Source organism: Gymnoscopelus braueri (genome assembly GCF_963280865.1).
Source record: "Gymnoscopelus braueri genome assembly, contig: SCAFFOLD_383, whole genome shotgun sequence".
NCBI lineage: Eukaryota > Metazoa > Chordata > Actinopteri > Myctophiformes > Myctophidae > Gymnoscopelus > Gymnoscopelus braueri.
In genome coordinates this window covers 2,755-17,335 of record NW_027660829.1, presented here as the reverse complement: position 1 = coordinate 17,335, position 14,581 = coordinate 2,755, and the positions used below count along the sequence as shown (strand labels likewise).

The 14,581-nt window shown below is 43.3% G+C and overlaps 2 protein-coding genes across 2 annotated transcripts in view; one reads left to right on the top strand and one right to left on the bottom strand.

Annotated features, from left to right (window-relative positions):
* Positions 1-6,311, bottom strand: part of LOC308081147 (anoctamin-6-like) — a 37,694-nt gene extending 31,383 nt beyond the window's left edge. Inside the window, exon 1 of the mRNA XM_080457543.1 lies at positions 6,184-6,311. Within this exon, the coding sequence (XP_080313669.1) occupies positions 6,184-6,303 (120 nt within the window). The 5' untranslated portion in view covers positions 6,304-6,311. The remainder of the gene's footprint in view (positions 1-6,183) is intronic.
* A 6,372-nt stretch (positions 6,312-12,683) lies between these two features.
* On the top strand, positions 12,684-13,085 carry LOC308081148 (FUN14 domain-containing protein 1-like; the record flags this gene model as incomplete). The annotated part of the gene is made up of 1 exon (XM_080457544.1): positions 12,684-13,085. One exon carries the CDS (start codon positions 12,684-12,686, stop codon positions 13,083-13,085), a length of 402 nt encoding a protein of 133 aa, XP_080313670.1.
* Between the last annotated feature and the right edge of the window lie 1,496 nt (positions 13,086-14,581).

Below are 14,581 nucleotides of genomic sequence, written 5' to 3'. Positions count from 1 at the left end.
ATACATTATAACTCTATGAGAAAATGGCCACCGATCGGATTAAAATGCTTTTTATTGAACAATACAGAATATACGGGTACTTTTGATAGTCCCGTGCATAATTTTAACATCCGTGGCCATAGGGTAAGCAATTTATATTTGAAATCTGAACGTTTATATAGATGTACAAACCGTAAATGGAGAAAGTGCAAACACCAGGTTGAAGTTGATCCATGACTGTAACAGGAGTTTTCATGTACCGCAGGGTAAGACTACAGTAGCAGTTAATAAATAGGCGAACAAATGAATGAATATACTTTAACGTGCGGAATCCGAAACAGGCGGGGCTGTGATTCTGTATTTTGTTACGATTACGGTGATTACTATTATTGACACCACCTGGGCAAGTGAGTCGTGGTGTAACTCTCCCGACGTTAAGCTGTGTACGTGTTCAACAACACAGCCGTTTAAGCGCAGATTTCAGCTTGGGAAAAAACCCTCCAACGGTTTTGGATACGTGGAATCTGTTGCTGGTTCATAGTCACCATTGCGTTATCGTGGTATTCCTGTTCTTGCTATTATGTTGCAAATGATTGTGTGTGTTCGGGCGAAATAACATTGACAGCTATGGCAGGTGACGAAAGGTTGCCAGACTTATGCCAGGCTAACAACGGTTGCTAAGCTGGCATTGGACAATCGCTTTTGGGGTGGGGTTTAGCGAAATGTCCATTGTACGTCTCCTCGGAACCGAAACTGGTGAAAGTAGCCGATCTACAAGCTCAGAAACACGTTGCTATCTGAAAAGTTGTGAGATTGTAGATCGGCTATTTTCACAATGAAGTATGTCATATATTGAAAAAACATACTCTCAAATAAGCATTTCAGGTTATCTTTAACAATTGCACATGCATTATTTGACACATTCATGTTGTGTGCAATGCAACTTAAATGAAGTCTGCGTGAAGTGAGCCTTGAACCGGCGACCCTGTGGTTGCACGACACATGGTTTACCAATCAGCCATTGGAACAACAGACCTGTACTGGTGAAAAAGGAGTTCACACAGATGACACAGTTTCACACAAATGGCTCGTAAATCCTGGGTTTAAATGTTTTTCAAACTGCTCAATATGGCGGAAAATCTAAGGGCGGAGCTTACTGGTCAAAGTGATAGATGTGTTCCTCATGAGTTAAGGCACATGTGTAAGCAAGTTTCACGGCTGTCGGCCAAACGAGACATGACTTTTGCCTGTTTAAAGTAGGGATGTCAGTAACGGTTATTTTCCCAGCCGGTTACCCGATAGGATTATCCGGTTAATTAACGGATAGTGATTTATTTTATTTTTTAATTTTTTTTTAATTTTTTTTTTAATACCCAACCCAAAATGAAATATGCACATACACAGGGTTAACATTGGTGGCAAATGGTAGACATTTATTTATGCTCCAAACTAAAAAAGCAGCATTTAACAATACAAATAAATTGTAATTGTATATAAGCTTCATCCATTAACGCATCCTTAATTACTCGTGATCAGCGCGTGTCTCAACAAGTGCGCTCACTGCGCTGCTGCCTGTCTACCAGAGAGAGAGAGAGAGGGAGAGAGAGGGAGAGGGAGAGAGAGAAAAAGAGAAAGAGAGAGAGACACAGACACACACAGATAGAGAGACAGGCAGAGAGAGACAGAGACAAAGACAAACAGAAACAACTCTATGGGTCCACTGACTCCAAAAAATAAAAAATATATACGACACTGTCCTATAAAACAAAAGAAAATCAGAGCAACCTACCTATAAGGCCACACTGGCCACTTACTTAGGCTAACCATTTTTATTTAGGAAGATTAACATGTCGACATGTTGTGGTGTTAACCGAGTGCGCAGTCTATTGACCGTCAAATTCGCTGCGGAGAAAACCCTCTCGGACGGAACCGAGGTCCCTGGTACACAGAGATAGCGCCTGGCTAGGGTAGCCAGTCTGGGGAAACGGAGGCTGTGCACTTTCCACCAGTCCAATGGATCTGATTCCAAGGGAGCAGAACTCTCTCTTAAGTAACTCTCCACTTCGTTTGCTGACCCATTGTCCGTGGACGTAACGTAATGATGTCCAAGGAGCAGTCGCATTGCGCTGCTGTTTGCGTTCTCGTCTGTGCCCCCATCTCCGTGGCCCACAACTTGCACATCATCTTCATCTCCACTGGTAGCAGCGGCCCCAGCCCCACTGCTTTCGAATGAAACACTCGATGCCATTTCATGCAACTTTACTGTGACGTCAGCCCTTTCTGCTGGCGAAAGAAACGGCAGGCTCTTGTGTCGGGGGTCCAGCGCAGATGCGATCAGAGGAACTTGGGAGATTAATTGATCAGAGTTGACCTGCATACAATGGATAAATACAAAATAAAAAAAAGTATTAGTAAAAAATAATTTATAGGCCTTAGGAAAACAAAGCCTATGTTTTTGTTTGTAAAATAATAATAATATTGTTACTGTTAATAATACCTTCATGCGTTTTGCCAGTGATGTCCTGACTTTTTCTTTGAACTCCACCACTCTTCTGCTTTCATCCTCTTCGGGAACGAGGTGTTTCTGGAGGAAACTGAAGGTAATTGGGTAGGAGTTTGAGACCGAGACATTCTGCTCCGCAGACATGACTGTGGTGGCACATTTAAGTTTGTCTAACACTGGTATGATCTCCTCCATTAGTTTCCAGTGCTCGCTGGAGAGATCAAGGGATCTGGCGTCCGCCAGTTTAGTGATTGTGCGGTCTGACAGCACGGCTGTTACTGACCACCTGCACTCGATCAGTCGCTCAAACATATCATACACTGAATTCCAGCGGGTTTTGCAGGATTGGATCAGCTTTTTATTTGTTTTCCAGCCCATGCCGTCCTGCTTAATTTTCAGCGCCTCTGTTGCAGGTGTGCTGTGATTGAAATGCTTAACTAAACGACCAGCAGAACTAATGACTCGATGTAGATGTAAGGCAAACCCATCGTTAATAGCTAACTGTAACGTGTGTGCATAACAGGGAACAGAATCCCACACCACATAATCCGGAGACATGGCCTTGGTAATGTTGCTTGCATTGTCGTGGACACAAGCTGTGACATGCCCAGTCAGTCCCCAGTCATCAACAGCACTCTTCATATTTTCTGCCAAATTTTCGGCTGTGTGTCTAACTGTTAGACTTTGTGTCAACAACACATGAGATTGAAGCTTCCAATCTGCGTCGATGTAATGGCACGTTATTGTTATGTAACTTTCTGTGGTCAATGCTGTCCAGCAGTCTGTTGTGAGAGCAACATACTTGGCTGTGGACAGATTTGTTTTCATTTTAAGTGACATCTCTTTATAACGCTCTTCTATTCGTTTGGTGACTGTTGATCTGGCTGGAATGTGGTATTCTGGTTCGAGGTAGCTCATTAAGTCACAGAAGCCTGTTCCCTCAACAGTGCTGATAGGCAGCATGTACACCTCAATCATTTTGCACACTTTTTGTGTGATTTCCTCCGACCGACGAGCATCACATCTTCTTGCTGGGCCGTGCACAAAAGACGTCATTGATGATTGCTGTTGTTTGCCTGTGCCCGTCTCATCGACTACGACGAACGGGTGTTTTGCTCTTAAATGATTGCCCATGCTGCTCGTACCACTGCTGTATGCGAGCTCTGTTTCACAAAGACTGCAAACAACTTTGTCGTCTCCTTTCTTTTTGAAATGCTCCCAGACCGCACTACGCTTGATACGTTTAGACATTGTGTACTCTCTCGTTGTCACTCGCTCTTTAGATTACGGCATTTAAAAGCACCCGGTGCTACTGAAAGGCGGAAATAATCTCTCTCTCATTCTAGTGTTCTCTTGCACATAAAATACTCTCTTGCGCCCCCCTGAGTCTGTTTAACATAATGACATCTCCCTATGAAAATTAACCATGAAGCTGATAAGCCTATTCGGATGTTTTTTAACGATCGGCTAACCGGCTAACCGGTTAGCTGTTGACATCCCTAGTTTAAAGTTTGCATTTAAAAAAAACATGCTATAGCACCCCCCTTTGACCAATTGGAGTAAGATTGGTTTCAGTGATATTTGGAATGACCCTCTACATTACTGCAAAGTTTCAAACAAATGTGAGTCTGCATGTATGTTAGGGGCAGATGCATAATTGTCATAAAACTGCACTATTCATTGGCTCATAAAAGCTTAACGTTTTCACTTTCACAAAAAATCCACTCCCATAAATCTGTTGGTATAGGTCCAAAGTTCATGTGTAAAACGTTTCGTGCAGATTGCTCAAAAATCCCAGGAGGAGTTTGATTTGAACTGCTTTTCATATAATTCAAAATGGTGGGAGATCTAAAGGTCAGAGGTCAAAAGTCAGAGTGTGAAAGTTGTTAGGCATGAGGAGACGCATGTGTGTATCGGAGACGCATGTGTGTATCGAAGTTTCTTGGCTGTAGGTCAAACAGGGCATGAGTTGTACCTGTTCAAAGTTGGCACTTTCAATTGAGTGCTATAGCGCCACCCTTTGACGAAAGAGTGTGATAATTATTTCTTGATCGTTTTTCATGACCATCTACAATATGGCCGACTTTCGTAAAAAGCGTATGCACGGTTAAGCGAGAACTGCCAAAAACAAGTGTTTTTCAAACTGCTCAAAATTGCGGAAAATCTAAGGGCGGAGCTTACATGTCAAAGTGATACATGTGTTCCTCATGAGTCAAGGCACAAGTGTAAGCAAGTTTCACGACTTTTAGCCAAACGACGCATGACTTATGCCTGTTTAAAGTTTGCATTTAAAAAAAATGCTATAGCGCCCCCCTTTGGCCAATTGGAGTAAGATTGGTTTCAGTGTTATTTGGAATGACCCTCTACATTACTGTAAAGTTTTAAACAAATGTGAGTCTGCATGTATGTCTTAGGGGCAGATGAATAATTGTCATAAAACTGCAATATTCATTGGCTCATAAAAGCTTAACGTTTTCACTTAGAAAAAATCCAGCCCCATAAATCTGTTGGTATAGGTCCAAAGTTCATGTGTAGACAGTTTCGTGCAGATTGCTCAAAAATCCCAGGAGGAGTTTGATTTTAACTGCTTTTCATATAATTCAAAATGGTGGGAGAGCTAAAGGTCAGAGGTCAAAAGTCAGACCGTGAAAGTTGTTCGGCATGAGGAGACGCATGTGTGTATTGAAGTTTCATGTCTGTAGGTCAAACAGGGCATGAGTTGTACCTGTTCAAAGTTGGCGTTTTTCAATTGATTGCTACAGCGCCACCCTTTGGCCGATAGTTTTGAGTTTCGGGCCTTGGCCGTTTGGCATAGCCCTCTACCATATTGCCAAGTTTCGTAAAAAGCGTATGCACGGTTGGGCCAGAACTGCAAAAAGTGGCGGAAGAATAATAGCGAAAGTGTAGAGATGCAATAAGGCTTCGAGCCTGATAGGCCTCGAACCCTTAATAATAGCGAAAGCCAAGAGATGCAATAAGGCTTCGAGCCTTATAGGCCTCGAACCCTTAATAATAACACTCAACAAGCATAATCCATGCATGGAAGCCTTTGATCCATAGCCTCACCATCAGACCTCCTCCTCACCTCTTATCAAAGTTAGGTACCTTTGCATCAAACTATTGTGACACTACATTCCAATCACTCATCATGTACATAATTATCTGTTTTGACTCTCAAGTCTTTTTCCATTGTTTCATCTGCATACTTTCTCATCAACATAGACTATCTCACCTTACCGCAACTATTGAAGCTACATTGACAAACAAAAAACTAGTTTAGCTGGAACTTCCTGTCTCCTCCTGTCCCCAAGTAACACTGTCCTCTGAACGCCATCTGTCTATATACTGTAATAACCATATGAAGCTAATTGGCCCTTTTGCTCCTGCAATGGAAGATGGAAGCACTGTCTGTACTGATAAGACCCATTTATTGAAATCCCAAACATATACTTGGACCATGCCACATTTAATGCCTGTCTCAGGACTGCCACTTGCCAGTATACAGTGGATAACTTTCCAGTCTCCAGGTTTTCTAAAGTATAGCTAACCATTTTAGCTCCCTTCCCTGTAATATGTTGAAATGTAAATATGCTAAGTTGAGTGTGTTGTTTTCAGACTATCAAGAATCATCATCCATCTTTGTCTGCCTTGATAAAGAAACACACTAAATCACACTTTAAATACTGTTTATTTATGCTCACCCTCTTCACCCTCTTCTCCTTCTTGCCTTCTGTGTCATCCTTGTCATAGACCAGGATAAAATCGATCCTCTTCACACCGTCACCGTCGATTAAAGGCTTACCAGCCTCATTCAACTCCATGATATACTGTATCCGTCAGAGTGAGGAGTAATGCAGATCTGTGCCGTGTAAAGGCCTTTTCACATGTGAAGCGACTGACACGCCTATTAATATTCAGTGACAGAGGCGAGTGTGCAGGTAGGGCGGTGTAGAAGGAGGAAGGAAAGTTTTTTTTTAATGTGGCACATAGAAGCATGTCTATTCACATGAGGGATGGTTTATCAGGAATATAAATAGTTGTGTTTTTACTACTTTAGAATGAACCCTGAGCTTTGGAAGGCAGTTATAGTCAATTGGAATGGAATATGAAAACTTTGATATATCTTGATCACGACACCAGAGAGATAAAGTGTACCAATTTATGTGAGTTTTGGACAGCATTTGTAGGAGTGGTAGCAAAAACGTTGAAAACTTTTGTCTGGCACAGATGGCCGGACCTACAGTATGTGGGGAGTTGTGTCATATGATCCAAGGAATCCAGGGGAAACATTTTTGATTGTGCGACCTATGAGTCAAGAGTTATAGGCCTGTCAGGTGATAAGAAGCGGCTTGCTAGCTCCTCATGCATTGAAGGAGGCATGAGCTCAGTTCTGGGCTCTCCCTAGGTTGGCAGAGGGAGAGTAGTGCCCAGGATTACATATGCAATTGGCATTGGGTGAAAAAATGGGGTACAAAAATCGTGGGATAAAGGAAAATGTGAGGTAGCCTGTTCTAGTGCCACCATGAGGTCACTTTGTAAATTTGGTGAAAGGTTCTTCCCCAGCTTACTGGGAATGTACGTGCAAAGTTCCACGTTGATCGGTCCAATACAGTGGCGGAGCATCTGGCCAGTGGCCAGGTAGGCGGCCGCCTACGGGCCCGGGACTCCGGGGGCCCGGGCCGTCAGATCACATAGACCTTTATTTTATTAGAATTAGACGTGGACATTGAACTGCAAATTTATTCGAGGCACTCCAATACACTGTTGGAAGCTCACCATAACCCTAAAACCGAAATAAAGCACGGAAACGAACACAATCCACCCAAAACCCGCAAATTTTCGCGCACATGGGCTGGGCACGCAGCGCGAGTGCGTGCGTGCGCAGGGGGGGGCCTGATCAGTGTGCCGTGCCTACCGGCCCGGCTTTCAGTTGTTCCGCCACTGGTCCAATAGAGTCAGAGAATAGTTCACACAGACGGACGGACGGACGGACAGACGGACAGACAGACAAGATCATCTGTTTCCATCTGGAAACTGGCCGAGCTCCGGCCAGCTCCAGCACAAATTAAGACTAATGCCATAGCACCATAAGGTGCTGTCAGGATACAGCACCAAACTAGTTGACACTGTATTCCTTTAAATCCTGTCATGCCCTTCATTACCTAATCACTCATCATGCATGCATCTGTTTGGACCCTCAAGTATTTGTTTGTACTGTAATGGCATAGCTTACAACCCTCGGTATGCATGGAATCACAGCAATGTTCTAAGACTTTACAAATACACTACCTGATCACCTTGAGAAACTATAACAGATTTATTGAAGCTACCTTGCCAAACAAAAAACCTGTTCAGCTGGTAGTAGAACTTGATCTGCTCCTGTCGTCAAGTAATCCCTCCACAAAGCAAGCTATCCGCATATAATGTATAATAAGTAAAGTAAGTAAAGTTTATTTGCATAGCACCTTTCACAGACATTCAGAGTGCCTCACAGCAATAAAAGCTGAACATATCAATAATACAAATTATAATAAAAGAGACAAATATAAAACGATCACCATTTAACCAACCAACCAGTGAAATTAAGGAAATCAATACAAGATATGTCTCATTAAGAGCTACGCAAAGGCCTGTTTGAGTAGGACAGTCTCTTCCAGGTCCACAGAGGCCACAGTTCTTAGGTCAATAAGGGGAGCACACAACACACACACACACACACACACACACACACACACACACACACACACACACACACACACACACACACACACACACACACACACACACACACACACACACACACACACACACACACACACACACGCACGCATGCACAAACGCATGCACAAACACGCTCACGAATGCACACATGCACATATGCACACACACCCAAAAGCTGGGGCCAAATATTTTGTTTTGTTGACATTGAAGTGGAGATACAGTAGTCATCCTCATACCACAGGGTGACGTGTGCAGCCGTGTTGAGATCGTCCAGGGCAGAGTCCTGTCAAGCAGTGGTGTAAAGTAACCAAGTACATTTACTTAAGTACTGTACTTAAGTACAATTTTGAAGTATTTTTTTACTTTGGTTGAGTATTTCCAATTTTCAATACTTTTACTTCTACTCCACTTCATCTCTAAGGAAATTATTGTACTTTTACTCAACTACAATCATTTGAAAACTTTAGTTACTAGTTACTTTTTAGGTTTTTATTTTTATCACTAAATACATATACCTTACATACAATATACATTAACCACTTAAGCTCCATATATATTTCAGGTATTTGAAAATAGCCGATCTACAAGCTCACAACGTTGTGAGCGTGTAGATCTGCTATTTTCGAAAGATTTTGATACATTTTGAAAACTTGAAATGGGACATTCTGCATAATGAGTACTTTTACTTTTGGTACTTTAAGTGCATTTTGATGCCAATACTTTTGTATCTTTATAGGCTTTTACTTGTAACAGAGTATTTCTACGTTGCAGTATTGATACTTTTACTTAAGTTAAAGTTTGAGTACTTTTTCCACCACTGCTGACTAGTAGGGCTGTGTGTCATCTGAGCATTTGAGGAATATAGGTAGTGTCAGGTGATGGACTAGTGGTGTAAAGTGTGTACAGGAATGGACTCAACACACTCCAGCACTACAGTGTCAATGGCAGACTTAGTGATTTGGAGGCCCTATAAGAGGCCCTTGCAGCTGCACATGCTTAGCACACTGAAACATAAAACACATTAGTTTACACAACATTGATGATAGTGCTATATGAAGATGTTTAATCTGCAACAGAATGTTATACAATATGTGTTTGTGTCGGGGGGGGGGGGGTCCCTGCTTCATCTCGCTCTCGGCTAAGGGGTCCTCGACCTGAACAACATTGAGGACCCCTGCCATAAACCATTCTTCCGACATCCCATTAGTCCGACAAATGTTAGGTTAGTGTGAGGTTAGGGTTAGATGGTACTTCAGAATAAGTAATCTGACTAATGGCATGGCAGTGATGGCATCATTCTCTCTTCAATGGTGGCTGACTGTCAGGAAACAGCATCAAACCAGTTGTGACACTGTCATGCCCTTCATGATCTAATCACTCAAGAATAAAATGAATGACTGTAATGTTGCCATTGCTGTAATGAGACTTTCTTAATGGGGAACATAAAAGCTGCCTTGCCAAACAAAAAGCTTGTTTAGCTGGTACTGTAGCTGCTTCAGTGCCAGAAACTTTTTTTTATTGACGACAACAACAAAGAGATTAAAACACTAATGTTTTGGCTGTAGAACATATCTGCTGTCCTCAAGTAACACTGTCCTCCACAAAGCCAGCAATTCCAAATAACCTTGTTGCTGTCGGGCAGAAACCAGCTAACTCCATTGACGATTTTGCATTTTTCCCCCATAAATCAGTGCTATTGAACACCCTTTACGTCTGTGTGTTGGTAAAAAAAAAAGATTGAACAAATGGAAAGTATTAAAAAGCGCTTCTGACAAAACCAGCTAGCTCCATTGGATCTTCAAACTTTCTGCTTTCTGTAGAATATCCAAAAAAATCTATAATCTGTACATTGAAACTATTCGCACTGCCAGGTTAACAATGACCTGGCATCTGTCTACATAACATGCCATCTAAATTACATTTTGGCCTTTGCATAAGCCTGCAGGGCTAGGGCAAGTACATGATACTGACCATAACACACACACACACACGCACGCACGCACGCACGCACGCACGCACGCACGCACGCACGCACGCACGCACGCACGCACGCACGCACGCACGCACGCACGCACGCACTAGGGACGACAGGTGGTTAACTAATGTCAAGGAACATACACCAAGATGGTAGAGGAGTAATGATAATAATACTGACACATTTATATTTCCTGCTCTCAGGTAGGGACGGATTAATCCCTGCACGGGCCCATGGGCTGCCAATTGTTTAGGCCCCCCCCCTAACTTTTTTTTTTGGGGAACATTTTTAACCTTTTTTATTTTTTTCCCTCAAAGGGCCCACTTTGAGAGGTCCCCAGCAGGGACCCCCAGCCTGGGGGGGCCTTGAAGGGCCCCAGGAGCCATTGTCAGGGCCTCAAACCCAGCTAGAATCACTGCTGTAAATACAGAGGAGGGGCCCACACATTTGATATTTGATTAACCTATACATTTCATTTTAGTAAATTGTCGATGGCAGCGCGGCCCAGTTCCCGAAGGGCCCCTGAAAGCCAAAGGGCCCCTGGGCCACGGCCCTGGCGGCTCAATGGCTAATACAGCCCTGCTCTCAGGGTGAATTTGTGTGAGTTTTGTGTTTTGTTTCAAAGGCTGTGTATGTGAGTGAAGCCGACCGGGACAGAATTAACTAGAAAAAGTGCTCCTCGGAGCACAAGTCTCCGCCAGGTCAGGTAGGTTATTATGGCCTCCTGGTGGCGCTATAATAGGCCAATGTGAAAAGGGTGCCATTTATTCCTAGGCTGTGCACGGCAATCGGACACTGCATGCATGATTTGAGACATTTTTTTCTAAAAATGTGTTTTGCTAAATTTGACCTGCTGGTGGCGCTATAACAGGCCAATGTTAAAAGGGTGGCATTTGTTCCTCAACGTAGTGCAAATGTGCATTCAAAGTTTCACCACAATCGGACGCTGCGTTCATGATTTGCGGCATTTTGTTCAAAACGGGCCACTCCTGCAAACATTACATGTCAATGTTAGCCAATCAGGATGGAATATAGTCTTGATCACATGACTATAGAGATCATGTGTACCTATTTGCGTGAAATTTGGATCAAATCTGAAGGCTTAATATCAAAAAAATTGTTTTACATAAGTCTGCCTCCTGGTGGCGCTATAAAAGGCAAATGTGAAAAATGCAGGGCAACGGTTTTTCCTTGGCCTCTAGAGAGTGTGCATACAAAGTTTTACACTTATCGGTGCAGTTATAGGTAAAAACACGAATCGGCCTGTTACAGCGCCACCATGAGGCTGATTTGAACATTTTCAAATGACATTTCTTCCTCGGCCTAATGGGAATGTGTGAGCAAAATTTCACGGAAATTGCATGCCTGGTTCATGATTTGACGCATTTTGTTCGAAACGGAGCACTCCTACAAACTTTGAAAGCCAATTTTTGCCAATCAGGATGGAATATGAAAAATCTGAAAAACCCATTTCGTTTAATGACTATAGAGATACTGTGTACCGATTCGTGTCACGTTTGGACCAAATCTGTAGGAGTACAGTAAATAAATGTGTTTTGCAAAGAGCAGCCTCCTGGTGGCGCTATAACAGGCCCATGTGAAAATTTTGGGGCAGAGGTTCTGAATTGGCATCCAGGGAGTGTGTGTGCACAGTTTTGCTGCAATCAAGCCAACGGTGCCAGAGATAAGCTGGTGACAGACGGACGGACACACACGGACGGACGGACGGACGGACGGACGGACGGACGGACGGACGGACTGACGGGGTGCAAAACATACTCTCTCGCCATGCCTTTCGGCCTGGCGGAGACAACTAGACCTGGCTGTAAAGGCTTCATACAATATGGCCATGGCAAGTTATCTCATGTACACTCACTAGGGGGTGCCAAAGTAAGGTTGTTACCTCATTGCCACTGATGATTGACCCTGATGGTTAGATCTTAGTTAACCCTGGCCTCTCGATGTGTACTGACGCTGTAATATGTTTTATTGTTTATCTGTGTAATGTTCTTTTGCAGCATGTTCTGCTGTGTTGAATTTGTATTTGGAACTCAGTACACTGTGAGTACTTCACAGCCTTCCTAGAAATGCAGTGGAGTGAAAATACTAATAAGTATCAAAAAAATGTAATGCATGTACAGATACTTCAAAAATGAACTTAACTACAGTTCTCAAGTTAATGTACTTAGTTACTGTCCGTGTCCACCACTGTGTATATGCATGTTTGTAATCAATCAATCAATCAATCAATCAATCAATCAATCAATCAATCAATCAATCAAACAAAAAGACAAAGAAGCTCCGCTACCTAAAGCCATGTTGGGAACTCTAGTGAGCTCATTGGCTGAAGGCTGAAGCAACTCTTGACCGACAACAGCCAGTCACAGGGATTTTGAGTAGGTGACGTCAGCAACGTACGTCACGATACGTTAGGGTGGCATAACGGTGGAGTATAAAAGAAGCATAGATGACCTCAAAATGAGAAGACTCACTGCTTACCTCACCATGTCTCAGGACTTACAAGAGTGCATCAAGAACGTCATATATCCCATACAGGAGGAGCAGCGATGGTGGAACCGCCTCGTGGAGAGCAAGTCCGACCCGCCGGACAACTACCTGCACATCAAACAGATAGCCTTTGGGGGAGCCAGTGGATGGTGTGTGGGGTTTCTGCTTCAGAAGTACGGCAAGGTAGTGGCTACGGCCGTGGGAGGAGGCCTCCTGCTCCTCCAGGTGGCCAAGAGGAGTGGCTATGTCTACGTGGACTGGAAGCGAGTGGAGACGGACGTCAATAAAGTAAGCCCCGAGCTCCACTCGTATGTGGACGTGTCGAGAGAGTTTGTGAAGGAGAACATCGTCGTCACCACCGGGTTCATCGGAGGCTTCCTGCTTGGCCTGGCCTCTTAGAGGGCTCGTTCTCAACATGGGGTCCGTGAGGAGTTATACGTGCGGGCCTGTAACTCCGAACGTAGAGCCAAATGGACCCATGAATGGTTTTGGTTCCATTTCTACAGTCTCAGAGTTGAATTAAGACCGAGGATTTTTAGATTGGGGGGTCCGTGGCCTAATTCAAAAGGTTCAGAATCACTGTTTTGGAGAACTTAAATGAAGCCTGGATACATTTGCTTAAAAAAGAAGATAGCAGCACATGCTTTTGTTTTGTCCTCAAATGAGAAGAGCCCAGTGTAATTCCTTTTTTTTCTTAGAATATTTTTCGGGGCATTTTATGCATTCACATAGAGAGAGACAGGAAACTGAGGTCAAACTAAAGTTCAGACCTCGCTAGCTGAAATTTAGCTAGCGATCATGATCGCCAGCTAGATCATGATGCAAAAGGTACAAGGGGAGGTGTCTGATTTTTGTGGCTTGGGGTAATTGTTTCATTTCTCTTTCAGCTTTCCTTTGTGGTACTTTTTATGTCGCTCCAGGTTTCCTTTTATGTCGCCGAGGGAAGAGAAAAGGGGAGGAGAAAAGGGGAGGAGAAAGGTGAGACAGGCGCCAGGAGTTGGATCCCAACTCACGAGGAGCACATGCTGCCAGCGCACCATCACCTCTATTAAAGATGCTAGGACACTAGTTCTGTAGTCTGGAATCCAGACTGATTCGCTCCGTTCAGCTGGTTCACAGCCTTATTAATTTGAAGGACCCCTGATTTGATATATTCAAGGCCATGGGACCCCATTAGAATGTTCATCTCTGCGACGCCAATTTATGATGTAATATCCTCAGTGTTAATTTAACTCTTGAGAGTGTATAAATGGTTCCGAACTAGCAATCAACTTACCCCCTGGAACCCCCCTCAAGGACCCCACGTTGACAACCACTGTGCTAGTACAACCCCAACACCCAACCCCCAGTCACAATAATAGATTGACGTAAAGGTGCAGTAAGTGATTTTTTTTTTGTATGAGTGTTAATTAACTCTATTCTGATGTTCAGCAACATCTGTCTCCCTGTCTCCAGGTATTTGTAAACAGAAAATGCACTTTCAGGTTCGGGATAACAATTTTCGGGACACCCAAAGAACAGAGGCCCTCATTTATCAAAGTGGTGTAGACCAAATAATGGGCGTATGGCAAGATCACCGCAATTGTCGGCATTTTCTATCGTGACTGACTTGATCCTATGGCCCGCTCAGATCTCACATCAGGTTTGAGGACATGTAGGCTTTGGCTACACTAGTTTGTCCCATCGTAGACATGGGGAGCAGCATTATCTGACCAAATGACTAAACATATGAATTCACTCCAAAAATGTATACTGTAGCTCTAAAACCAATAATACATGTGAAAACAATATATTTTGTTAAGGCATACATCGGCAATGTGTCATATGAAGGTAGGATATTTCCAAGTGTACAACTCAAGCAATTAAAATCGCGCAATTAAAAACAATGTAACATA